This window comes from Pseudopodoces humilis, chromosome 5, assembly GCF_049639895.1.
Source record: "Pseudopodoces humilis isolate 2021_Gansu_Grassland_sample_001 chromosome 5, ASM4963989v1, whole genome shotgun sequence".
NCBI classification, from domain to species: Eukaryota; Metazoa; Chordata; class Aves; order Passeriformes; family Paridae; genus Pseudopodoces; species Pseudopodoces humilis.
Genome location: NC_142204.1, coordinates 20,607,298 through 20,635,226, shown reverse-complemented (window position 1 = coordinate 20,635,226; position 27,929 = coordinate 20,607,298). Strand labels below are relative to the sequence as shown.

The window sequence follows — 27,929 nt, the reverse complement described above, 5'->3', positions numbered from 1 at the left end:
AACCTCTTCCTCCAGTGTGGAGGATGTCACTCTCTCACTCTCTTAAAACTCTTTTGTAAATAACCCTGAGCTGTTTGGATCCTGGAAGAGGTGCTTCAAGAGCTTTTCCAATCGAGGTGTGCTGTGTTGACATCTGTGTTGTCACCAGTCCAACTGCAAGAAAAAGGGTGGGAGGGAAAAAAAGAAGGAAAGTAGAATCTGTTTCTTCAGGTTTGGTTTTTAAGCCCGAACACAAAAGTAATAGTTTAAGCATTTTGTGGAAGGCTAAAAAGAAATCCACTCAGGCTGATACTCATCTGTGCTCAAAGCTAAGAGAACAGCAACAACATGACTGCATGAGCAGTGTCAGGATTGTCAGGATCAGCACACAAAGTTGTATGAGAAGAACATCTCAAGACTTTTACATCATAGGCAATGTTCTGTATCCTTGCTGACCCAGAGTGCTGCTTTTCACTGAAGGACAGATGAAGTCTGTACACGTCAATGTCCTCTGCTTAAAAAGTTAACTGCATATTTTGCTGAGTAAGGGCTCATTAGTTTAGGGAACTAAATGATTCTTAGTTCATCCACTGCTTTAATTCTAGGCCTTAAGACCTCATGAAAAAAATCCAGCTGTTCCCTTTCTAAATCCTTTCAGGTTACTCAAACCTGCTTCACTGTCAGTGAAGGATTTGTTCTTCTTCATAGGCTTGGCTTTGTTTTGTTCTTAAAATGTTTTGTCTGTCTTCATATTTTAAAAACGTTTTAGAGCCCTTTGACAGCACACCAGGTAATGATCACTACCTAGTGTCTGCAGCCTGTCTTTTCAGGACTTTGAGCCAGTGTATTATCAGAGCTGCTACCCTCAGTAGGAATGGAATACTGGCTATTTGTGTGCTGTATCATGCATCTGCTACATATGCAGTCACCTCCTCCCCTGAACTTCATGGAAACTGCGTACATTCAGTTGAGAGCATATTACCTGTACAAGCACACCATCGCTGGCACACAAATGCATCTGCATGCTGAAATTGCACTCAAAATGTCTGATCTCAAGCTCTTGAGAAAGAAGTTTCATTTCTCTAACACTGACACGTCTTTAGAAAACTTTAATGCTTTAGCAAACTGCTTTAGGAACAGAAAATGGTTTAGGCATTATAAGGCCTTACCATCCTTACACAACTATCAACATTCAGCCAGTATTACTTAAAACATTTATTATAATGGTTTGGAAAACATTTTTAACCTCTAAGAATAAGATGCATATTTAGCTCTGCTTAAGACCTAGTCCAGCAAAGACCTTTTCAAACGCAAGCATGAGATTTTTTGAAGTGATCCAAGGGCTTTGCTGGACCAAGGCCTTATTCCACAATTCCCACGAGTCCCGTTCATGACTAATCAAGGCTTCACAACTGCTCCTAGTGTGTTTCACTGACAGACTCTTCCGTGTCAGCTTAAAAACAAGGAGGATATGGAAGAAAAAATTCCTACTGTCTTTCACTTCCCCTCACTCCAGTTTTAGAGTTTATTCCTGTTCACCAAAAAAACTCTTGAGTTAGATATGCTGGATTTCAATTCCTTAAGGTACTTTTTTTGGGTCTTTTTGATCTTGTTCATTCATTGTACTTAGCTAGTTTTAGCCTAGGTATGATGTTCATGGACTGCAGTTCTTGGAATAAGAGTTTACAGGCATAAGGTATGCGCAGAGAAGACACGTGACATGATGATTTGCAGTAGTGGCACCTGGGGAAACAAACAAAAAGAAAGTTAGAGTTGGTCCATAACTTCTGCTGAAAAAACCCAATTGCCACTAGCCACTGTTGTTTTGTCCATCTGCATTTAAACACTGGCCACAGTCCTAGAAGCACCAAATGCTTGAGACACGTTTTAGCCCTTAAGTCATAGCTTTAAGTCTTTAAATAATCTGACTGAAATCAATAGGAGCCTAATGTTAAATCTGCACTTTTGTAGGAGGGCAATCACAATGCTCAGGACCTAACAGCACCGACTTCTGCTTTTTCAGCACTCACAGTGTCAACAAATTCAGCACTGCATAGTGACAGAAAGGAGGTGAACAAAGCTAAGTGTTTCTGAAAAAATGGTTAATGGTCCAATTTCTGTGTTATATATATGTCACAAAAAGAAGAGTCAGGAAGAAAGAAAGTTTTTTATATGCAATTTCACCCTATGTCTCAAATCATTACACTTTCCAGAAAAGAGGCACTTTCATCTTACATCTTTAAATATTAGTCAGCATAGAAATTCAGTAAAACTGCTTTAAACACATTTCTTTGTGCTCTTTGCTCTAATGATCTTAAAGTTCAGAGGGAAACTGATTTTTTGTCATATAGATATAGCCTTGACTATATAATATATAATAGGCTAGTCAGCCATCTTTGCAGTATTGGGACTCAAATTCAGTGGTGGTAGAAAATACTTCTAATAAATATCCATTTCCAACCTCCCTATTTCTTCATTCTCCTGCATATTCCGTTTTCTGTTTTTGGAGAGTTGAGAAAGCTACTCCTTTGGGAACACAGAGTGACTAAGCACTTCATAATGGTCTAACAAAGCTCCTTTTTTTGTTCCTGTGTTTCAAATTTATATTTCTGGCATAAAGTCATAACAGTCTGAAGATCCAATTAAGGAAGAATTAGCAAAACTGAAGGCTTCTGTGGTACAGAATGAGGCTCACAGTCAATTGCAGGTTTATAACTACTCCCCTAGTCAGCATTTATAGGGATAGGTACATTTTATGGTGGGAGGAAGTGACCTAAATGGGAGCTGTTCTCCAGTGATGGCAAGCAAGCAATTGCTCTCAATAGGAGAGACAGAATTCCTTGCAGGCCCTGGAAGCCTGATGAGACACAACTTCTCTGCTGTGAGCACATGTCTGGCATCTGATTACATCTCCTAGGGACTGAGGAGCAGAGACCACTCACTGCACCCAGGCTCAAAGCTACACCATTCTGGGCCTGCTTTGTACTTGAGGGGGACCACCCAGAAAGGTGCAGTAAGCACAAAACTGCATCACACAGAGGTCACAGAAACAAATACTTGAAAGACCATTTGGTATTAGAATTGACATTAAACAGGTCAGAAAAAAGGCAACTTTTACCATCCAAGGCTGAATCGATGGACCAGAAACAAAATTTTTCTTCATGTATATTTTGAAAGGCTATAGAGATCAGACTAACTCAACTTATCGTCAAAAAAGGACCAAATTTTGCTCATTACGTTCAGTGGTGTTCTGTTCCTAAGCACCTGTGCAACAGCTAAGTTTGAAAATCTGCATAAACCCAGTAAATCATAGTAAGTTTCAACCGAATTTTTTACAGGGACAAATTCTGTCACTGCCACAGGAGCCCCTTTCCCCTGTGAAAATACCAGTTCAGGCCCAACACTGATCTGCCGTTACTATCTTGCAGAAAACGTACCCAGGGGGCTAGTCCTTGTCTGAGAGGAAGGGCTCATCTTCCATAAGACAAGTGCCCTTAATGCTAGCCACAAACAATGTTTCTAAAAGGTTTCTTGCAGCAATGTCTTATTAATGCCTGAGTCACTGAAAAGGCTCATTTGGAAGTTTCTCTTAATGACTTCGTCTCTACTGTGATGCTCATTATAGGGCCACTTACTTCAGATACTGGTAGACTCAGTATAAAATTTAGTAGAAGCTCTCTTATTGATTACTCTCACACATCAGACAGCTTTTCACAGAATCAGATTGCAAGAATGTCTGGCTCTGTCTGAGACAGTAGTTTCTTTCACAATTATTTAAGGAGTTACTAAACTTCGCTAGGAACTTCAAAAAGTGAAATGTATTAGCAACACCTTAAAAATAAAATGTAGTATTACTTCTAAAGTTCAAATTCCTGATTTTCTTCAAGGTCCTTTTACTTCCTGTGGATTCTGAAAAATCTTAAAGGACTGCTCTGAAAGTCATGGTCTTATTGAAAATATAATTGAGCTACATCTGCTTGTGAGGTTTTTTAAAGACAGTGCTTTACACAGTTAGAAGTGGTTGGTTCTTTGACTTATGGCATGTCCTTCCTTTCACACTACTTCCTATGACTGTTATTTGCATTGCTGTAGTTTTAAGACCTGGGTCAGAAAAAAGCTTCCCGTCTTACATACACTGAACACACCCTCAAGAAAAACAGGAGTCTCAAAAAGAGTTATGGCACAAGAGCCAGCAGGACCATGCCCAGCAGAAAATCACCAATCACAGCAGGATGCTCAGAGAAGGGCTCATCTCTCCTCTGGATTACATGTGTTAACCCACCTCTGTCCGAACATCTGCTCCCCCAGGAGCAGAGCTGCTGCTGCTGTGAACAAAGGTGGTACTTGGTTTCTGGCCAGAAAGACTTCAGAAGAAAGGTCTGACCAGGGGCAAAAACAGTAGCTGTCACCTTTACACATCAACAAACTGAGAATATACCTTCCTACTTCAGTGTATCATGGAAAAATCAGCCTTGAGGTACTGAAGTGAATAAAGTCCAATTTCCTGCCTCTCACAATAGATTGATGCTGATATCCAAGATGCAGCAAGTTCCCAACTGTGGTCTTTTGAGGTTTAGAAATTAATCTTTCTCCTCCTCCTTTTAACTCTCCATCTTTCCCCAATATCAATATTAGAGTAAATTGTAATTTGAACGTGCACCATTTATTTTTTCTTCCCTTAGTCATGGGATTTCAGGTCGCCTGTTTTTTGCAAAGCTTGCAATAACCTTGTATCTCAAATTCCTATTGGTTTCACATGTCTGTTTTCTGCTTGCCAGGTCAAAGCAAAACATCTCCCTCGCCTCTAAGACTATCTATAGTCTCTTCTATAAATGGAAGTTTGTTTATCTTCTAACAGTAGCGGTGCATTTTCAGCATTCTACGGGACAAATTTAAATCTAACATCTCAAAACTGCCGGAGAGAAAACCCAGTGTGTTACACGTGGTGAGCTCCATACAACTTTGACATCCAGTTTTATGCTTCCCCTACATGAAAAACCAGTTTGTTTTCTGGAGACCAAGTCAGTACTGTTTCAGAGTCTGGTCTCAGAGTAAGACAGCAAGACCATTAGCCAGTCTAGAGGGAAGTTTCCTAGGGACAAGGCATTCAGGCAGAAGCCAGCTGAATTTCCAAACAGACAGCTGCTTGTCTCTAAAGCTCCAACATGGGATCAGTGCATTTGCCTAATGCTTTTAGGAGGAACTCCTTGTTTTACAAGGCTACAAAGCAAAAGCAAAAAAAAAAATTTAGGCAAAATGCCTTGCAAAGGTAAGACCAGCACAGAGGGGCACAGTCAAAGAAAACCAAATGCATGGGATTATGAACCCCATAGCTAGAGAAAAGAAAGCAGGGGATATTGCTTTCTTCTCCTATTCTTCTGTACCCACTTTCACTCTTCAGCCTTGTGAGGGTCAACATGGGATTGTAGCAGGAGTATCTGTGACTAGCCCAGCCAGTATCCTCATTTCTGCTGGCAGAAGCACCAAGTACATTGACACTGCTGTTCTCCCCTTTCAAAATACAGACAATATTTGGGATCGGGTGCTTGATAATTCCTTGCAAGGGTGGGATGGAAGGTCAGCAGTGGGATGGAAGGTCAGCAGACAGATTGAATGGAACAGCCTGGCTGTGGAAGAGAACACCTCTGCCCCCACAACAGGAGAGATCCCTGGCTCATTGACTACACACTCAATTCAGTCCTAACTTCAATCAGACCACAATAAAGAACCATCCCCTGTCACCATTTTTCCAAATACCAATTTTTAACTTTTTGATTGAAGTGCATAGGACTGTTAATTGATGCCTGTCAGCTCTTGAAAACTAGAAGCACTGTAACCAAGGGCAGTTCCGTTACACAGAGGCACTAGACAACTTACCATCCAGAGTACCCCAGCAAGCCACACTGCCCACAAACATCCACTTCGAAGGCATCACTTGAAATCATCAGTCTCTCCAATAAAAGCATGCTGGCTCCATAACCTATCAAGCAATCCCGTTCCATCTCTCCAAGACGTAAACCACCATCACGGGATCGACCTTCAGTGGGTTGCCTTTGAAATAAATATTTGGGAAATGTAGTAAGTATTCCAAAACATACATTCTATGACTCCAGCCTGTCTTCAAACTGTAGGAACAACACAGGGGTTGATCCTACAGAACCAGAGCTGCTGATCTCACAAATGTGTTGCTCCTGTACCCACAATAATGATGCAGTTCTGTAAGTGGCAACTACAGCATCAGGCCACAGCTTTTACCTCACAGAATGCAGCTGAATAAGTGAAAACAAAAATATTTCGAAGAGTATCCAAGACAATTTGGACACAGATTTGGCAGTCTTTCTTGATGAGACATTATCATGTGTAGCTAACAAAATAAAACAATATTCAGCAGCTAATGAATCAATCATCAAGCTAATGTTTCAGCTGAACTACAGCTGATTTCAAAAATAAAGATGGTTTTGATCTGTGAGAGAATACCAAAATAAGTCAGCAAACAAGTAGTACACATATTGCTAACTCATGATTGAAATGGTATTTTTTTTTTAAGTAACATTTATCTAGTTTATTTTTTTCATGTATGATGGTTAATAGACTCATTCTACAGGTTTCTCTACACAAGTCAAACTCTTATTTTATTGTCTGGGGAGATTCCCTGTCCTTATGATGCTAGAGGAAAATTTTAATAAAGCAATCAAGTATACACTGAAGATTTTGAGGTAAAAAAATAAGGTACTGTATATTATCTAACATTAAGACTGCTTAAGCCAATTTTTTTGTTGGACACAATCAAAACTTTTAACCTCGTTTGTCATTTCATAGTATCAGTTCTACTCTCATGTACCAGCACAATGATGTAGTACTTAGGTTGCAAATATCAGAGCAAACTATGAAGCAAAAACAATCATTAATTCCTACAGCACTAATATACTGCATGCATTTAAATGAATATTTACATCTTAGTATATTCCCTGAAATATGACAGCAAAGAGAAGGTATTTAAAAGAAGTTACTGAACTTCATTGCTCCCTGAAACCTCACATTTATGCACTGTTTCTGACACTTACAGCAGTGTAATACACCTAAAATATTCAATGACAGATCTGGACCATTACTTTTGGAGAATACTTTGTTTCTATTATTTCCAAGAACTGAATTTGTTACGCTTACTAAAGATAGTAAAAAGTGAGATTTTGCCAACTTGCTGCAAACCACAGGAAAGAATTTCTGAAAGCCTTCAACAGCTAATAATCCTTTGTAACATGTAAAAACTTAGCCTAATTACCAGACCAAAATATCTTCTAAAGATGCAAATTGTATTTGTTTTTTGGGGGAAGCAGTTTCTCTTACTCTGACCACACTGGAACCTTAAAACTAATCTGCTTGTAATTCAAATTGTCCTTTTCATTCATATAACCTTCTGGTTTTCCCAGTGTTGGAAGAATGGATAGAAGTTGTTTACATCCTGATTAAACTCCCCAGGGCCCCCTCCCCAGATGATGGCACCACCACTGCTGTTTTAAAGGACTAACCCTGTGGTGAATGCAGTTTCTCCTCTGAAGTGTCAGGAGAGAGATTTTAAAAGCAGTTTGGACCTCCAAGGAATCAGGCATTTGCTGCAGTGCTAGAAGTGCCAAAGCTGTTTTTATGAACTGACTTCTATAATACTATTTAATACTCAAGACTGCTTTCAGAAGTTTCACCTGGTGCTGTTCTACAGGACAAAATGACAAAATAGTTTTACAAATTTGAGCCTAAATAGTCTCACCCCAATTCTGACAGGATAAAAACCTCTGGAGAAAGTATAGTACAGGACCTTAACTCCATGCATAGATATGCCATGGGTCTTCCAACAGATACAGGGTGAAGATTTTTAAGGCAGGTGAAATTCCATTATAAAAAAATACAAAAAGCTCCCCAAACAAAAAAAAACCCCAACTAGAACATTTAGCTGTTAAGTTTCACTCACACTGTCAGTATGATCTCATTGAAAGAAATCAAATCAAAATCCTGCCTACCTAAAAAGTAGTTTTCTAAAGTGCCAAAAATTTCAATATTGAGATTGAACCTTTGAAAGGAGTCTATCTTCTGCTTCCTAAGATTATCAGATTCTTCTTCCAGCTCACATGAGTTTTAAAAGTTTTCATACAAAAAGTTATTTAAATTGTTAAAACAGTACTTATAAAGCATTTGTTCTTCCCCTTTCCCACTATACACATGTACACTGCAGCTGTTGCCCTGGGCAACTAACTTCTTTCTTTATTCTAAATATAACACCAGAAAACAAAGCAGACTCTTGAAAATAAGATTGGGAATATCATTAAAAAGAGGTGTTTTTAATATTAAAGAAAAACCTAAGTTCTTAAAATCTTCAAATGCTAAATAAAATGCAGTGATGCTTTAAATAATAATAAAAAATAAGTGATCTTCATTCTATTTAACTGTTGTCTTTAGAAAAAAAAATCATAAACCAATTAACTTCAGTGTTTTTAAGCACATTAAGAATTTATTGGCACTAATTCTGCATTTTCTGCAAGAACAGTGGGTTCAGCTGAATGGTGATTCCTTGTTTCACTGGCCAGAGGGGGAAATAAGTCTACCTCCATGGTCTCAGCAGATCTCCCTTGTGCCTCATAAGGAAAACTAGTGATGAGTTTGAATGGAGTTGTTTGCTGTAGCACTGATCTCAAAGAAGTGGAACATTACCTAAAAAACACTGCCTGAAGGAGGAGGAGGGGGGCATCCCATGCTCACAGGGCCCCAGAGCACAGACGGGAGCCCTGAGTGGTGTCTGTCCCATTGCTCCCCTGCAGCACAACAGGACCTGGCACATCTGACATGTCCAAAGACACACAGGTGGCAGCTCTGACCATGTCCATCAAAACAAATATACATGCAGAAAGCTCACATTGCTCACTTATAAGGAGCATTAAAAGCAGCTTATCTACTAAAAAGATTCAGCAGGACTGGTATCTGGGCAGCACCACATATAGAACTGTGTTACAGATTAACTGTCAACTACCCATGGCATTGAAATTAAGGATTGTATTTCATTTTGAGTACTACTCCAGAGGGCAACATCCTGGTGGCTTTTGACCATGTTGACAAAGAGTGCTGCTTTGCAATTCTGCAAAGTCTTGTTTTAATCAGAACAATAGCTAGAATCAGTAATGATCAAGAAGCTCAAGTATTCTGCCTTATTCCAGATGGAAATACAGCTTTGCTCTGTCACTTAAGGTACATTTGATATATAATAAAATGCATTTCAAGACAATGACGGCCAAATTCCACGTTGGAAGCTGTTACAGGATTACTTTTAAAATCAAAAAAGAATGTTAGATGCAATCTACTCTCCAGGAAGTGCAATGGATGATAAAACAATAGCGAATATGAAAGCTGGCAATGCCGACTCTCTCAGCAGAGGCAATGGCAGTAACAAATGTTTAATTATTTGAGGACAAAAAAAAAAATCCTGAAAGAATAGTCAAGAGGCAGCATAAATGGAACATTCACTAGCTTTCCTGAAAGTCAAATAAGGAGCCCTAATTACACAGTATGATGCTACTGACTGAACAAAGAATTTGCAGAAAGTAAGGGATGGGGGAAATCACATAACCTTCACCTTTACATATAAACATTACATTGACTTGGTATTTAGGCTTCATTTAAATTCAGTATCTCTAAACAGCTGAGAAGTTGAGGAGGCAATACAAAGGCAGATCAAGGGATTTAGGTAAGCCAGGAGTTCCAGTAAATCCTGTGTACTGTTAGCTAAGAACAGAGAGTTTTCACTTTCATATGAAGGACCAATATAATGCTTAACACACTGAACAACAGAAAATAGGGCAGACAACATATTTGGGAGTATCATTTATGTTCATATAGGCAAGCAGCTGTGGCTACACCTCCATCAATGTGGTTGATGAAGAAGTTCAGACAAGTTACAAAATCTTTTCTTGATTTCCTTCCCAGTTCAACCACTGGTATTTATTTCCATGGAAAGCACAAGTTTGTCCTATAGCCAGCGTGAGGTTGGAAAGGAAATAAGCAATGAAAAGCCAAAGAGGAAGACACCTCTGTATCAAGTACAGCAGAGACCTGCCCCTCCTTTCTCTAACAGCACATCAACAGGTAGAAGCTGCACTTAGTAAGAGCTGTTGTGCAGCCAGGCAAAGCAAGAGTGGTGCATCCTCACTTGATCAGAGGCATAAAAAGAAATGAAGAATTAAAGAATACAAATCATGCTTGTTATAGGGAAGAGTAAGGGTGGGATAGACATGACTGTGCTTACATCTTAAAAACAGTACGAAGATTTCTATGGTCAGAATCAGTACAAGGTTTGACTGGTCAAAAAGAAGAGTACCACCATGCAGGAGGTGAGGTATAACAGTCTACATAATAACCCAGAAAAACTGGCAAAAGGACGTTTGGAATAATCTTCACTAGAATATACAAGATTAGCTGGAATTTAATTTTCTGGCAAGTTTCAGTAAACAATCCTATTGTGATGGAGAGAAGTGAACTAAATGACCCCTCAGAAGCATCCCCAAAGCAAAGCCTGTGCCACTAAACTCTTTTTTGTGAGCAAGGAATATCAGAAACTTTGAACATGAGTGCAAGCAGACACAGACCTTGGCTTTAAGGAGAAAAAGTAAGTAGCACCAGTAAAAGCAGGAGGCTTCAATTTCCCCAAAGGGTTTCTCAAAGTGTTGAAATATTAGACCGTAATTTAAAATTTTTTCCTTCTACTCAGAACTGATTTTGCAAAAGTAAAAATGTTAAAGAATAAAACAAACCTCTTAAAATACCTATGATATGAGCTATTTGACATGAAGGGCCCACAGCATGTACTGTGAATCAGAGATGGTGTTTTTACCAGCTGCTAGCAGAAGTTTGAGAAGCAAACTCAAGTTTTGAACCACACAGAGCACACCTGAACCCTCAGAACAACCTCCTGCCACAGTCTACTGTCAGAGTTTTTAGTTTGCAACCATGTAATAACAGTTCATAGCACTTTGTACCAAATACCACAAGGTGAAAAACTTTGTTTTATAGCAATGGATCAGCTGGGCACACTTCTGCATGTACACAAGAATTTTGTGCTTAGCCTGTAATACCTGGTGAGCACTGCTCTGGGTCCTCGAGCTCTTGCATGCATTTTATCCAGCACCATGTGCTTCAGCTTCTGGTAATACACAGGACCAAAATAGATATATGCCTCCAAAGGCTCCCTGAAAGAATAAAAAACAAAGCAAAGCCAACATCCACAGTTAGCACACATCTATCTTAAAAGAGGCAAAGGTGTCATGTACAGAAGAAACGTGAAATAATTTGGCAATGATGAGTCCTAGAAAAATGTGTTTGGGCTTTCTGGGCAATCAGTCTGAAACCCTTTCCAGGGAAATCTTCTGAACACAGGGACAGTACACTGCCAGCACCACATGCTGCTGTCTCCACTGCAGCAAGGAACAAGCTCCTGAACTCTGGTCTCATGTTGTGCAGACATGCTCCTATAGCTGCAGGTACCTGTTTCAGCTGTACCATGGTAAGTCACTCCTTTATCTACAGGAACATTTCAACAGTGTCATCAGTAGCCAGGAAGGGCTGTAAACATGTCAGACCCTGAAGAGTGACTTAAGGTACTTCTCTTTATATTCCTTCATAAAGGTAAGCATATATGTAAGCAAATACCTATAGCAAAAATGCTCAGAAGATCCTTTTTGTAGGAGCACTTTAAGAAATTTCCATTTGCAAGACCTGCTTAGCACTGGAACACTACAAGCCTGACAATGTCCTCATCCATTAATTCTCCCTGCACAGCACCCTGAGGCAACACCCAAGGCCCAGAAGGGTGAAAGCCCTCCTTGAGTGGCTGTGCATCAGCGCAGCTGCCTGGCAGCACTGCCCAGCAGCTGCATCCAGGGGACAAGACTGCTGCCCTGGCTGGCACTGGGGGCTCAGATGAGCTGGGAAAAGGCTCTTGAGAACTGTATTTAGGCACTTCCATCAGCTTGAGAACATCTGTGAGCAATACAGAGGGTGTTACTCATTACTCCATTCTATGAGCTGGAGTATGGCTAAAGATTTCTGTGTTTAAAACACCCCCAACTGTAAGAAGAGTGTAAGCACCTAAAGATCAGAAAGCAACCAGTGAAAAGCACTCAGTCATTTCCCAGCTGCCATCTTCACCCAGCTGCCACCTTCAGCATTAAGAATGACCAGATTTAACACTGACAGACTCAGCATGGCCACTAATTTGTTTGAAAAAAATACAAAAAAGGTATGTGCAATGTAAAACAAGCAGGAGACAAAAGCGTTATACTTCAGTCATTACTGACATTATGCAATGTTATTCCAAAAGTTGACTAGTGAAGAAAATAATAAAACTTCATTAGACATTTGAAATCTGCAAACTTTCACATTCTTATGAAATCTGCCTTCAAATTTCATAACAAACAGATTAAGCCTGTGTAATTTGCTTGGAGAAAAGTATCAGTGTCCTTAAACAAAATCCCTAAATAAGGCACTACAAAGTTGAAGTTTGAGGATGGGGGATTTTAGAGCTAGATAGATGATTATATTCTCCCTTGGAAACATGATTAGTCAGATTTTTTAAAAGCTACCATAATATACCAACAGGAAGTGTTTCAAAGGCCAGGATACTTGATATACAATTTATGGAATATGCAGTGAATAAAGAAAACAAAATCATATCTCTAAAACAAAAAGAGAAGCAACATATGGAATAAGTTGGTAGGAAAGGCAATTAAAATAAAAAGTATATTAAAAAAACTTGCAAAAGAGACCTAAACTTGCTCCTTGAGAAGAAGGGGACTGGAAGGATAATAAAAATAGCAGGAAGGTAGGATTAAGATACATTTTGGAAGGGCAGGCATGAGAAGCCATATGGCCTTTTCCTGTTCCTAAACTATCTTATGTTCTTTGAACTCCATGTCTCAGAAGCCAGTCTGATCAACACAGCAGGAAGTTTGCAGATTAGAGTATTATGCCAGACTGAAACATTGTGTAATCGAAAGAAAAAAAAAAAAGAAAAAAAGAGCACACACAGAATATTCCCAAGGAACAGACGCTTGCCTCCAAATCCGTATTTACAGTACCATTAAAGTCAACATGAAAATGCTTATCTGATTCCAAGCATATGTAAGACTTTCTGCTGACAGAAATCTGATTTTTTTTTTCTATCTCTCAGCAAGAAAGTCTTGATTTTAGCTTTTTTTTCCAGGCAGTAAAACTTGGGAAATTTTCATATGTACCACAAGGTCCATTCTCATTACAGCCACACATACACCAGCAATTTTTAAAATGTGGATCCACAAAACGCTTCTAAGAAATAAAAAAATGCACACTACTCTTCAGCCTCGTTTCTCAATCTCACAGCAGTTTGCAAACAAGAGAAAGTTCCCAAGCTCTGAGACATGAGAAAATTTTTTCAGATGTGTCTCAACAGGATTTCCCCACTCTCCTGAAACACCTAAATCTAAAGAGCAGATTCTTACCCAGTGATCCCAGATGTTACATAGTCCTTCCCGAGGTAGTTATAACCATGGCGAATAAGATCTTCACACACATCCTTAACTTTACTGCCGCCAAAAGCCGTTCCATAGTGAAATCTGCCATCAAGCACCCCAGCCTTTCCAGCCAGGAGTTCAATCAACTTTCCTACCTGTGGAAGAAAAGCAGAGTTAGCAGCCTGGTCATTAGGACAGGCACACTGCTGGATTGGTCACAGCACAAGCTAGGCAGATGGCAGCCTGCTGCATGCAACAGGAGGAATGGAAGAAGCCCAAGAACCAACTGAGAGTGCTCCTGTGTGAAGGGGGAAAACAGGACTCATCGCAAGTTCTGGGAACACCTTTAATGTCCCAAGGCAGTTCCACTTCTTCCAGCTGTCTGAAAAATGGGCATGATCTGTGTGGCCTTCTGCTGGAGGAAACAGCCTTGGAGATTGACTCGCTGCACTACAGCCGGGGGAACAGAAGGGAAGGTGTTAACGAAGGAAGAAAGATCAGAGGCTGTGTGAAGGAAGCACTGAGGTCCCATATAAAGGGCAGGCAGTAAGGTATTTAGCAGGCAGTGACCCTGCAGCACAGTTGCAAGACTCACCTCAATTCCATGAGGTGTGCATAATTTAAGAAGTTTTATAGGTCTGAATCTATAATTGAAGCTCCTCTTCAACCTTCACCTTACAGTCTGCCTCAGCCAGATTAATGGGCACACGCAATAGGGAAGGAAGAGCAAGAAATTTTCAAACACCAAGGGTGCAAGTGAAGTATTCAGTTGCACCCCTCTTAGCTTGAAACAGAAGAAAATGAGAGTGATGCACAAAGAGCCTGCAACATTACTTCTTTTACAGTAGGATGTTTCAAAACAGTGAAACAGAGGGCTGGCTACTCAGAGTAGAGCAAGTGCATGGCATGATGACTGGAGAATATTCCCAGTGAAATCATGCTTCAAGCTTTTATTGTCTCTAGTGGGTGATCCCTTCTCTTTCCCTCTTGGGGGACAGTGTCTTGTGAATCGGGCAGCACCACTCACCGTCATACGCGACGGGAAGCCATGAGGGTTCATTATGATATCTGGGCAGATCCCTGTATCACAAAATGGCATGTCCTCCTGAGGAACAATCAGTCCACAAACCCCTGCAGAAGAGAAAACATTTCAATTCACAAAAGAGCAAACCACCAGCAGGGCTGATGCTCATCACCAGATTTTCTTTAGTGTTTTCCTCCTCCTCTCTTTCTCATGGATCACTTTTCACCCAGATTCATTACCATGACCAGTACTCCCAACCTGCACACTAGAAGACAGCCCTTGTGACAGGAGTGGCAAAATTAGCATATAACTAATACAATAGCTAATATATTAGCATAATGCTCCCAGTGATTTGTGTGTTAGCAAATTAGGGGATAAAGCTTTGGATCCTACTTTCAGAAGCAACTGGAAACTTCTGTCCAATCAGACCGGAATATCTCAAGAGAGACACCGTTTTTAAAGATGATGCTATAATTCCCTGAAAGAAAAACATTCAGAAATTTGGCCTCTTAGCTTATATCTTTGGACATACAGAATTATTATTGATTTGAAATTTATTTATCATATGTATCTTTGCTAAGTACTGTCAACAAAAACATATCAAATTGGACTTTGACAGGGACTGAAAAGAGAAGTAGGGGAAAATAAATAAAAAAACAACAAAGATTTTTTTCAGGTAACATCAGTTTGCTGAGCAAAGACTGCTATCAATGAATTACAAAGTGCAATCCACTCCACAGACTGCTTTAATTTTGTCAGTCCATGAACACAAACTGTCCCTTTAAGTTTTGGAAGCTTTTGTCAGTCTCTATCAGTAACAGATAGAAAACAAAGAAAACCCTCCAAAGTCTAAAAATATTACAGAAAGAATAAACAAAAACATGAAAACTCATTTTATATGTCCATCATGCATCTCAAAATTTTCCTTCCAACTCTTACAATTTTCTATAGTTAATTCTGCAAATCGACACACTTCAGCTATAAATGATCAAGAGACCTAACATTCAAATTCAGGTGCTAAAATGCAGCTGCTTAAGCTCATACTCCTTTGAACCAAAGCTACTGTTTCAGCTGGACAATTTCTTCCAGAGGCCCTTAGAGCTGAAAAAGTCTGCAAGCTATTTGAGATCAGCCTGCTGCAACTGTGCCAGAGCATGCTTTGGGAACAGTCCTGGAGTGGAGGGGGCTCCTGGAAGACTGAGGGTACTGGTTACATCCCTAAAAAGGCATCCCCGACCAGCCAGTTCACAGGGGGATATCGGCGTCTGCTCAGGAGGGAGCTCCTCTTCCACTGTCCAAGCAAGACAGGGATAGGTGTATGGGACAGTAGTTAATAGAATGAGAATGGTAAGTATGGGGGAAGGGAGCAGAAAAAAAACTGTCTGGGGCAAGGGGGTGTGTGCTGTTGCATTTAGTTTTTAAACCTATTGAAACTAATTTTCATTGTTCTACTGTGATAAATCAATAACATCCTTCTAGCCCTCCCTGCCAAGCAGCAATCATTTGCTGAAAATAAAAAAAAAAACCAAAATAAACCAAACCAACCCACTATCTCTTCCTCGCACAGCTTTTTTTTTGTCCTAAAATTTTATACATAAATACTCTGTTATATGTGCATTATCATGTATACAATCTGCCTTATTTGCATTTACATCTAAGAAAGCATTAGGTTGCATCTGGACTTCACGGCACCTGTAAGCCAAGAATTAAATCTTAGCTAACTTAAAATTACTTTAGGCTCTGAAAACCTTTTATATGCCAAGCTGGTTCCCATAGCAGACAGCCACTGTGTTGTTTGTTTTGTGTGAAAGTGAATGATAAAAGATCCATGAAATCGACACAGAAAGGCAGAACAGCAGAAAGAACTGAGGGCTCTCCATCATAGCGGCTTCTACCCTCCGCTGACTTGTGTAACAATAGGACCTACACACCCAACTGCAGATCTAACACAGCTGTGCATTTCATTAGATGAAGAGCACTAGTGACACAAGTAAATAATTAACTTATTCTGGTCCGCTGACTGTGGTTATGAGACCAGTCATAGCTGACAGATTTTAATACAAGTTAACACAAAGACAGCATAATGAGCTTAGAAGTTAAAAACAAAATATTTAGACAGAATCCAGAAATGTGAAGCTCACTAGGCCATTTATAAAGTTTCTATTTTACAGAGGGGAAGAAAAAAGGGGGAAAAAAAAAAAAAAGGAAAGCTATAAAGCCTCAGTTCTAAGCTTCTGTATTTTAAGAAGTTGCTGAGCCTGTAGCAGATCTATAGCATGTCTGTGTGCATTTAAGAGGACAGAGAAGCTATCCTACCCTATGTTTTAAGAAAGTTCATTCAACTGTTAAAAAAGCTGAAAGATACTTTTCCTATATACAATGCTACTTCTAAAAGAAAGTAACTGCAATTCATTCAAAATATAAACTTTATTTCATTATGCAATTGCTTGCTTTCAGAAGCTCTTTAGGAGACAAATGCTTGCAGATCTACACTTTAAGCTCCTGAATTTGCTACTCTTTTTTTTTTTTTTTTTTGCAGCAGAGCAGTACCAGGCAAGCCAACAGCTGCAAAAAAAGTGACCAGTTGAATTAATTCATGTGAGTGGAATTATCATTTGCAACTGGCTAATAAAACAGTGAAGGAGAGGAGGCTGGATTTAAAACAGCCTCAAGTTCCAAACCCTGTTCAAGTACGAACTGCATCTCATAACTGAGCAACTGCACCCCATACAATATTCATAAATAAGGCACACTCAAACTAGGAGGCTGTTTTGCTCTGTGGCTCTTACTAGAAGTTAGTATTTCTTAATTTCGACTGATTTAGACATTACATGAAAATTGATCCCCAGCATTCATAAAGGACACATGAAATAATTTGGTTTCATCCACTTCCCCTCCTCTCGCAATTTTTATATGCTGCATCTGGAATTGAGCAATTCAACTTGAGACTAAATTCCATACTGCAGTAGGCCTGAATGGCTTTCACCTATGCATTTTGGTGCCTCATCTGGGACCAGAATCAAGTATTAACCACCAGAAAAGGCTGCAGACAAAACAAAAAACAAAATGTGTTTTTTTAATGTGGATTAACAAGATGGTTATGTGCTTGAGCAAGAAAGCATCTGGTAACTTGCTACATCTAATTTCTTTTCCATTGAAAACAAATTAAATTCTAGAAAAAAACTTCCTGTGTATCAATTTTGCAATGTCACCTTAGAAGGAAAATCAGAGAAAATTCTAAGAAATTATTTTACAATATCAGAAAAGAATAAAAAGTGGATTAATAAGCATGGAAGCTTAATGCAAGGATAACAGTTTAAATTAGAATAACCTTAAATCAGACATCCGCAGTGGTTTAACATGCAAGTATAAAACAGCCATAGGCAGTGTTTTTCAATGCTATTGTATGGCAGCCAATAAATGACAGCCCCCTGACTATGCACAATAGCCCCCAGCCCCACACACGCTATCAGCATCAATGCTGACAGCATCTCAAACCCATGTACCTCCACAAGGCACTGACAGCATAAAGAGCCCCTTGCCCCTGTACTTTTGTCTGAGTTTCTTTTCCTAATCAGGAGAAACTCAGGTTTCCAGAGCTGGTACCTTTCGTGTGGTTGCTTTTACAGTTTGCTGACAAACACGAGCACAGCCAGACTTGTAAAAGCTCGGTTCTGTGCAGAGGGGGAAGGGGGGCGGCCGGGAGGGGGCAGGGACAGAACACAACAGTATGGGAAAGTTTTTCACCAGGCTACGATAAAGGTGCCTTCTATACACACACATGCCAAATGGAAAAAAAAAAAAAATCATCAAATAAGTCAAAACAACCTAATATAGAAAACTAATTACTACCAGCAGGAGGGACATTAGAGAGCAAAGGAGACGACGTGAATAGAAGCAGCAGCAGTACCAGTTTCTATCAGCAAGATAAAAAGAAGCACATTACTAAACGAGCTTGTTTACTCATTCTAATGATACGGTGGTAAAAGAGCTAAAACTGACTTGAAAGGCATCTATTTTAGCTTCGCCAGATTTAGCAGAATTTGGAAATACTCTTGAGAAATAAGACAACATCACATAATTAAGCAAAGTTGTAGCTGTAACACATCGCTGTATGTTACGGACAAGTGACAGATTTGCAAAAATTAGTAAGGCTGAACAAAAAATGTACAGCTGCTTCAAAACTCTCTAATTACATACTGTGTTGGCTAACTAAGCATAAAAGAAGTCTAGAAGAAAAAAGTGCTGCATCACATAAGCTTTGTTCAATATTGAATCATTCACTGATCTATCATATCACTCGCTACATCCCATTTGACATAAGAGGTAAAGAACAGAATTAAAATTAACAGATAAATAATGCATAAGTAAACTTGATTAGTTTTCTTATTAAAAACATCACTCTAAATGAGAGGAGGTGCTAGAAGACAATACAGTTTGTACACTGCTTTCCCATGAGCTGCTGAATGGTCTGATGTGATAAATTTGCATAGTCTGAAGCACACAAAGAGCTGATTAATTGAAACCCTTACAATGCTTCTGGAAGCAGCTATTGTAAAACAATAACCATAGGAACTTTACAAAATACACATGGCTGAATGAGTCAAGAGCTTAATAAAATGTGTGTTCAGGATACACTATTTGGAAACAGAATTAGAGATTTTTATTCTGTGCCATAAAATGCTAAATCACCCTAATTTCAGAGGTTCAGTTGAGGATTTACTGAAAAGGTCAGAAGGTTACCTGTTTGCTGCTTGAGATAAAAAATGCTGTAATTTTCTTCTTAAGACAGCAAGCTAAGCAGCAGTTTTGTTAAAAATAAATAGAAAAAACAGAATGGGAAGTTTTAATGGCATTCTGACATTTTCTCAAATACAACTTCTGAAGATAAAAATATGGCAAGAAATCCCTACCTTCCCCGATGCCTAATAACTACTAATCATCCCACATTCCTGCAGTCGATTAAGAGTGAATACTTTTTAATGCCACTTCAACCATTTAATTACTATAAACCCACTGATGTTCTATTAGAGATAAAGTACTAATTCTGACTTGTAACACGGGGGGAAATTACACAAGTAGCCATTTAAAACCAGCATTTTATTTTAAATGTTCTGCTTATCTGTACTGTACAAGTGCCCATTAAAAGGAAAAAGATAAGTTGATCTCACTATGAAGTTAGGAAAGCAGATGGCAGATGCTCAAACTAATAAAAATTTCAAAAAGTAAGCAAGGTCAGGCTTAGGTAGATGAGTGGTATTGTCATGAAGTTTATGTAGTTGATAATGCAGTGAATGGATTTTGTTTTGACACTAAAGAACACGGTTCATTTAGGAAAACAAAGACAATCTTTCATGAATTTAAACTTGCTTCCTTGTCTTTAGAGTTGTTTAAGTGCAGATACTTCAGAAAGGTTTAATCCTTTATCTTAGATCTTCAGCTATTAAAAAGCTTCTGTTTGCCAGTTCAAACAATCTCTTGCTTAAATACAGTTTTTCCACTCCTCAGGAATACTGTTCAGTATTGCTGCTTAGTTCTGTGATCTACAGGACCTTTGTTGGAGGTGTTAATCCTTTTTCACATGAGAGACTGAGAAATGTTCTTTCAGAGAAGTGTTATATTGCTTTTTTTCACATCAAAGGAGCCCAACTTTTTCCTCATTGTGACTTGTAGCAAAGCAAGAGGAAATCTGGAAATATAATAATTTACTTTGTATGGAACTCAGATGAAGCTTCTTTAGCTTAACAATCCCTTTGCCTTCTGTGCTTTGAAAAGTGACTTTGCTTGAAGAATACAAGATTAAAACAACAAAATAATTACCCCCAAAAAAAGATTTTTTTTTTATCCTTCTGGAAAATATACGATGCAATACAGTGAAAACAAAGTTCTGCAGTTCAGGATAAACATATAACTACCAGAGAGGATTTATTTGTGAGTCACTAGGAGCTTAATGACATTACAGACTATAGAGACAATGCCAGTCCCAAAGATCTTACTGCAACATCCAGTTTGAAGATGAATATTAAAATAAAGCAAAATATTTGCATTTCAGAACACAACATGGTGGCCTCGTTTGTTTGGTTTTTTTTTCCTTCTCCCCATATACTTCTTTTTGAGAAGCCTTGAAGGACAGGCAACCTTTTACAGGCAGCTTGGAAGGAGTGTACTTAAAACATGGACTCGCGTGAAAAGAGGGTGTGGTGGACAGGCCAGAAGTGGTGACCCTTGCCAATACCGTGTTGACATGTGAGAGGACACAAAGAAGGCAGCAAATACAGAGGCAGTGACATAGATCTGTATTATTACAGAGGCCTACAAAATCTACCTACATATTTAACGAAAGGCTTTTCTGTAACAAAAGGCTAAAGCTGGTTTGTAAGATTTAATCTGTTGTATCCCAGACACTTTCTAATTCCCTTACTCTGCTTCCTTCTGCTCCAGTGACAAAGCACAGCTTTGAAATACAAATCAATTTGGAATACAGGAAAAAGACCATCAAAAAGTTTGAGACATGGTTTGTGCACTCTCTTATTTTACACATATTTAATTATTTAAAGCCCACTACTACTGCTATTCCATGGAATCAAATCTCATGTTCATGTGTCCCTTCTTGAAAATAACTATTTCACAAAAAAGACTGACAATGGAGACAGACATATGCTTTTTCTCCTTCTCACTGAACCAAGGTACTTGGTAGTTTAAGCTCACTATATGTTTAAATGGCCCTATGGCAGGTTTAAAGCTAACAGTCACAAATTAAACTTGAAGTCATAATTGCCTACATTCAGACCAAGATGAGAGAAAAAATTCAAAGCTAATTAAAAATGCTCTCAATAGAAAAAATTAAACGGTCAGTACTATGATTTCTGCTTCACAATTGTCTATATTCTTCTGATATGATTGATCCTTCCCCAGTTTGATGTCAGAGGACGATACCAGATGTAACTTTAAAAAGATATCAAAGGAGATTTTCCTTTTCATGTCTTTTCTCCAGTTCTGTTGTTGACAGTATTGGCTGCTTCATTGTATAGTTAAACTGCAAAACAGTGAACTGCACTGTTCTCAGTATTTTTTTTCTTAGTATCTATCAAATGTATCTTCTCCATATTCCTCCTTTCTCCTGTTTACTGTAACATCTTTTTCTATAATGCACTACAGGAACTGAGAGCTTTACTGCCAGGAGGGCTATGAGTCCTAGTAAGATGTAATAATTTGGAATATGATCACTCCCCTGATCACAAGGGATTACTACAGATTGATGTATGTGACAGCAACAGGCACATGCCTGCAAACTCTGTAGCACAACTGTTGCAATGTTCCCACTAATATCTCCAAAATCAAGTTGAAAGTCACATTCTAAATAACTGATGGGCTTGGGTTTATTACTATTATTATTATTATTATTACTATTACTACTACTACTATTATTACTATTACTATTATTATTAGTATCCCAAGCACAGATACAGGGTGATCAGGCATTGTTAACCTCATGTAATGAAAGGCATAATTATGGGTGCCCTCAAAGTTTCCTACAGCATTCTGAATAATTCTGAATATTGCTTTTCATTACTATGGGATTTCCACAGGTGGTTGCTTGCTCTACATTGTGAGATGTCTTAGGTGCATTTTGTCATATGGAAGGTCCTTAGCACCCTAAAGCCATACTACAGCCTGCCTGACAAAATTCTGTTTCTTCCTGTCGTTCTTCCACTTCCACTCATGGTTCTATATTTATGGGGCTCTCTTTTTATTTAATTTTTGGAGGGATATGAAAAAAAAAAGTTCATTTACATTCTGTTCAACTATTCTCATAGGTATACATTAATAGCCCAAACTAGGAGAAAAAACTAACCTATGTAAATTTTTCAGGCAAATCCCTATAAATATTTATTACAATTAAAAGCTTCTTTAATATAACTTGGAGGGTTTTTTTTTTAATTCTAATAAGAAAATTTGTCTTGCACAGTACTGATTGTATTGTTATACAATAACTTGCTGTTAAAATACTGCATACCACTTATAAGGAGAAGGGTTTAACTAGACAAAGCTGAAACTGTTTCAAGAAATAGGCTTTGCTCTAACAGTGCTCCTAACTTTTTAAGCACTGCACAACTTCATTGTGTATGAGACTGGAAAAATATTTGAAAGAGAATCTACACAAAATCTTCCTGAAGGAGGATCCCCCCTGAGAAAAGGAAGAATGGGGCAGTTAAACATTCCAATTGCTCAACTCCTTTGGGTTGCCTCTGAAGCTAACAGTCTTCCTCCCCTCACGTACCTTAACTATCCTATAAAGCTGCAGCACAAGAACTAGACTCAGTTTTTTAAGGACAGTCAAGTATGTAATGCTGCTTCTTTACTTTTTTGAAACCTTCAACAATACCAATTCCAAAATCATTGGGGAACTCAGTGGGAATAGCTTTGTATTTTTAGATCAAAAACCATCTTGAAAATACAATCAGGAAAAACATTTCAATGTTTATCAGAAGAGTTTCTCTTCCTTAATAACAATAGAAACAATGGAAGTATTTCCTGAGAATACAGAGGAAATCAAAAGGCAGTGTGGGTGTGTGGAGAGACACTGTGGAATTACAGGTGATCTTGCAGAGAGCTGGATGTACTGGGAAAGGCTGTGTAGACTATTCTTATAGATAACACACAAACTTGAGGCAGTATCTGAAAACAGCTGTCACTGTGATCAACTACTGCCTTCTGCATCCATTTTACCTCTTCTGATTGACAGGGCTGTTGTAGGTAGATGTCCTGATGCCCTAACCTGGACACCACAGTAAGGTGGATTACTGTGGTTAGCTCTGCATCTCACGACAGGGACACAGCCTTTATACCTGGCCAGTATTTATTAGGACAGGAACACAAGGGGTGTATGGGCTGTAATGGGAAGGATTTGGTAATATCAACCTCTTCATCTTTCCATCACATCTAACAAGAGACCAAGTAATGCTCTCAAGCCAAAATAAGACTTAAAAATGTAACGAGGTTACAACACTCAGATAATAGCACGGCATATACACTAACACAGAAGGTCATGCTTCAAATATTACAAATCTCCATCTCCCAAGTGTACAGGATGACCAGAACATGTCAAAACCTGTCTCACACTGACACCAATGGGAACAAAACATGCCTTTAAGTTGGTACAGTCAGACTGGTTTTGGTCACTTCTTTCTTAATACCCTTTTTTCCGCACCTTCCAACTCTGAGATTCAGAGGATGATCTGAGACTTGTATTTTTTCACATTCAGGTCAAGGGAGTTCACTGCTGTTTTTCAGCAGACATGGAAATAGGTTCCCGATTTTCATTTTCCTAGTAACATTAGAACTTGAGAACTATATGCCACCAAGCAGTTTCTGAGTAGGTACTCATTTTCAGGTTTTGGTCTTAAGATCCAGAGGTGTTCCCAGATCATGTCCCAGGTGTCTTTTTAAAAACATTCCCTTTCCTTCTGCTCTCTGCTGGTGCACTCCTAGTTGTGTTCCTGATTTGCTTCCCTTTTACACCATGGTTCTGAGTTATCTACCTGCAGTCTTGTCTTTAGAGCAGAATGTCTGCACAGACATGCAAACATCCCATTTCATCTCTCATCTTTTCTGTGCATTCAGAACCTCTCCAATCTCTCTATTGACAATCCACTGACAAATCTGTCACCTAAATCCAAACTGTAACTTAAAAAAAAGACCCAACCAAACCTCAAAAACACTGTACCTGTTTAAAATGGGCAATTACTGAATTTTCCAGAGTCATATATCAACTGAGAGTTGTTGATCATTGCTAAGTTAGGTGAACTTAACAAAAAAAAAAAACCTGACATGGCCTTCTATCACTGTATTCATAAAATATCTTAACCAATCAATGGAAACATACATTATGTATATATAGAAGGCATATACAAGATGAATTTATTTTTATTAAATGTGTCCTTTACCTTTCTGTCCATGACGACTGCTAAACTTATCTCCAATTTCTGGACGTCTGGTTTGCCTCAGCAACATTTTAATCAAGAAAGCATCCTCTGCATTTGATGAAATCATTACTTTTTCAATGTATGAATCAGTGGCACCTTTGTAGCTAGCAAAAGAAGCCAAAACATTGGTTTTACTTCTGTGAACCAAACACAAGTTACAGACAACTATCTCTGTCTTGGTAAGCTCCTGACCAAACTATAATCTTTATGGAACTTGTATATGTGGAAAAAGGATTTTATATTTAAATACATATTTACATACAAGTTGCAGAATACAGCATGTTTCTGAAAGAGTTTCAAGAGCTGCAACAGAAACTAAGGGAGAATTAAGCTGAACTTGTAGAAGACAAGATATGGATTTTTTTCACACGGGCTCTTCTTGACAGCAAAAGCTTTATCATATATTGCCAATTTCTTGATCTTCACTTAAACAAACAACACCCAAATATAGTTATAGTTGAAGAAGGGAATTTTCTAAAATTTAGTATTTTCTCAAACACCTTTCCTTCATGTAATCTGCCCAGCTCTGAAGTTATATAGCAACATACGTTACTGGCACATCTTTGTACTGCGGCTGCTGAGGCACACTGCTTCCTTCCAGAGGTGTCTGGGTCACAGTTGGCATAGATTTGTTCACAAGAACTTGCTTATTTTCTACTTTTTCACCTACAGAGAGCAAGAAGAAAAAGCACCATGAAAATGTATCTGCCTGTGTTAGAAACACATTTTAAGCTTTTCAAAAAAAAAGAGTAAAGTGGAAGACAAACTGGGAGGAACATGCCCAAGAAGTATTCTCTGTTGTTTTACTAAATATTGAATGCTAAGGGAATCACTAAACCAGTTTTCTTTGGTAAACTATAGCAGAACATAGTGCTGGGTGCACTTTGAGAACAGCTATTCAGTATGCCCTGTGTCAGAAGTCTGCACAAAAGCATCTGAAGTCATCTGCTCTAAGCATGGAGAAAATTAACATAGAACACTTTTCCATGATTGAACTGACAAAATTTAAAAATTCACACCTAAATTTGGGACAGCCCATCATTCCACAATGAGCTGTGCAAGATTACTGTCAATCTCACCTTGTATTTAGATATTTCTATTGACACTGATGTCACATATAGCTTTTCCCTGCTCCATTCCCTTATCCTGCCCTTTACATTGAAAACCAGATCAGGAGGATGCCAAGTGATACAACTGCACACCAAGTATCTACCTCCCACCTCCTCCACTAAATTACACTGAACTTCAGCCTGTGTCTCTTCTGTCCACATGAACTATCTCAAATAGATTTTTACCTACATGCTGAGAACAGTCTCACTCTGGAGTCCAGCCTAGTCCTATCTATCCTAATACTTCAGAAGATTCTTGCCTTTTTTTTCCTTAATTAACTTTGAAAGCTCCATTGTGATGTGTTAAAGAGCAAAACTGACCCAATTGTGTTACTAGAATGGAATTAAGTTTGGTGCCCTTTAAAACACCTTTCTTACTAGACCCTAGCAGATCTATGAAGACATTTTCTAACTGAAGTATGACAGTATGGGAGGATTCTTTCTCAAATCTATTACCATTGGAAAGTTATACACCTCTCTTTACGTTTCTATTTATTTATCTCTCTGCAAACATCTTTCTAAAGTGTTAAAACTATAAGGTTTTATTTCCTCAAACTGCATTAACTGACATCTTGCTAGGGGATTTTGATGCATGAAATCAAAATAATAAGGAGTCTATCCTTAAGAAAACAACAGTACATGACAGACAAACAGGGAAAAACTACAGTATTAAAAGCTTGCTAGTTTGGGAACATAAGAATACAAATTATAATGCTTCAGTAGATTCACCTTATTAAAAACCTCACTCTTCTACTTAAATATAAAACTACTCATTTCAAGTACAGAAGTCCCCCCAGTGAATGGGAACATGCTGCTTTCAGGAACTAACTTTTTAAAATTTTCCATCACATTACTGTTGACTTCAAGACAAAAAAACTCCCAAAACACTAGGTATAAAACAAGGTGTGCAAAAAATACCGACAGAACATTAATTTCCACTTTGGCTATGAATATGCCATGAGTGAACATGCAGTTTGACCTACCTGGAGAACAGATACCATCAGCATCTAAAATCTCATGGCGCCAGATTGGTTTACGGGTAGCTGCATCCAGCATCGGCCCCATCACTTTATCAAATGTCTGATTTGTGTAACGCTTCAGTGTACACTTGGCATTCTTGTACACAAGACACCTTCCAAAACCTAAAATGGAACACAAACGCATCTGCCTAGGAATTCGAAGCTGCTTTCTGATCAAGATAAAATCTGAGCTATGGAATACAAAATATTTTTGTTAGATTATTCATTGGCTTGAACACACATAACATTGTACACGGATACCTAGGGGTGCACAACTTAAACGTGAGATCATGTACGCTACTTTTTTTTAGACACTGGGCTACAGTCCAGTTCTGAACTGTGCTGATCTGCTTCTGTATCTCTGCACACACACACATACACACACATATCATTTCTCTTGAAATCACTGAATCTTTTGAATGATTTTGGTGATTTCCAGGAAGATGTAACATGGGAGAAGAGACTGTAATAGGGTGAGAGGAGCACTTATTCTTTTCATGACTTCTAAGAAACCTGAACTTTACTGATGTTTGCGGCTGGCATAAGCTAGTCTACCAGGAAAGTACTAACTGAGTGTTTAGTATGATCAACCCATTATTCTTTTTTCCCCTCACCTGAAATTATATGTACTGTTATAAAACAAGTGAGTTTTGGATGAGAAAAGTATAATCTGTGGAATTTCTCTCCAAGTACAGCAACCAACCATGATACTAAAGACTTTAATCACATTTAGAATTACGGAGAGCCAAGAGCAAGGCTTGCTAATAATCTTGTATTACTTTATTTAGTTTGAAAGATGGCTGTGGCCACATACAGTACATCTCTATCTTCAGATTATGTCAAGTAATTCCTGACAGGCACCACAGCTCTCCCTCTAAATGTTACCAGTCTACCAGAAAAGAAAACATTCAGTTTTAAATCACGCCTGTTGTTGTTTTAGAAAAGGAGGCATAAATTAAATGCAGCAGACATTAATGCCAAAGATACATGTCTAGGAATACTATTATTGCTTCCTAGCAACTACGAGGAAGGGAGTTGGGGGGCGGGAATAAAGTGATGGACAAATCTGATTTTGGCCACCTAAAACTAAAACCAATTTGATCACTACACTATGCCTGGTCTCAAAGGAATTTATTTAGAAAAGGGAGAGAAGAGTGACTAAGTTATCAGGCAACTCTCCTCCAGCCCTCAGCAGCATTAACATGAAGTGCTGAAGAAGTGTGGAGAGAATGAGACAGGCGAGACCTGCACAAACATGGGTCTCTGTTAGTCAGCCTTCCCTTTGG

At 38.6% G+C, this 27,929-nt stretch overlaps 1 protein-coding gene across 2 annotated transcripts in view; it reads right to left on the bottom strand.

Moving 5' to 3' along the window:
- Positions 1 to 1,073: 1,073 nt before the first annotated feature.
- POLR3B (RNA polymerase III subunit B) overlaps positions 1,074 to 27,929 on the bottom strand; it is a 72,336-nt gene continuing 45,480 nt past the window's right edge. For both annotated transcript variants that reach the window (XM_014256684.2, XM_005527532.3), the window contains exons 21-28: positions 26,608 to 26,766; positions 25,064 to 25,181; positions 24,477 to 24,619; positions 14,533 to 14,636; positions 13,494 to 13,660; positions 11,094 to 11,207; positions 5,857 to 6,030; positions 1,074 to 1,722 (exon numbers count right to left, since the gene is read on the bottom strand). In XM_014256684.2, the coding sequence (XP_014112159.2) occupies positions 1,593 to 1,722; positions 5,857 to 6,030; positions 11,094 to 11,207; positions 13,494 to 13,660; positions 14,533 to 14,636; positions 24,477 to 24,619; positions 25,064 to 25,181; positions 26,608 to 26,766 (1,109 nt within the window). In that variant the 3' untranslated portion in view covers positions 1,074 to 1,592. The remainder of the gene's footprint in view (positions 1,723 to 5,856; positions 6,031 to 11,093; positions 11,208 to 13,493; positions 13,661 to 14,532; positions 14,637 to 24,476; positions 24,620 to 25,063; positions 25,182 to 26,607; positions 26,767 to 27,929) is intronic.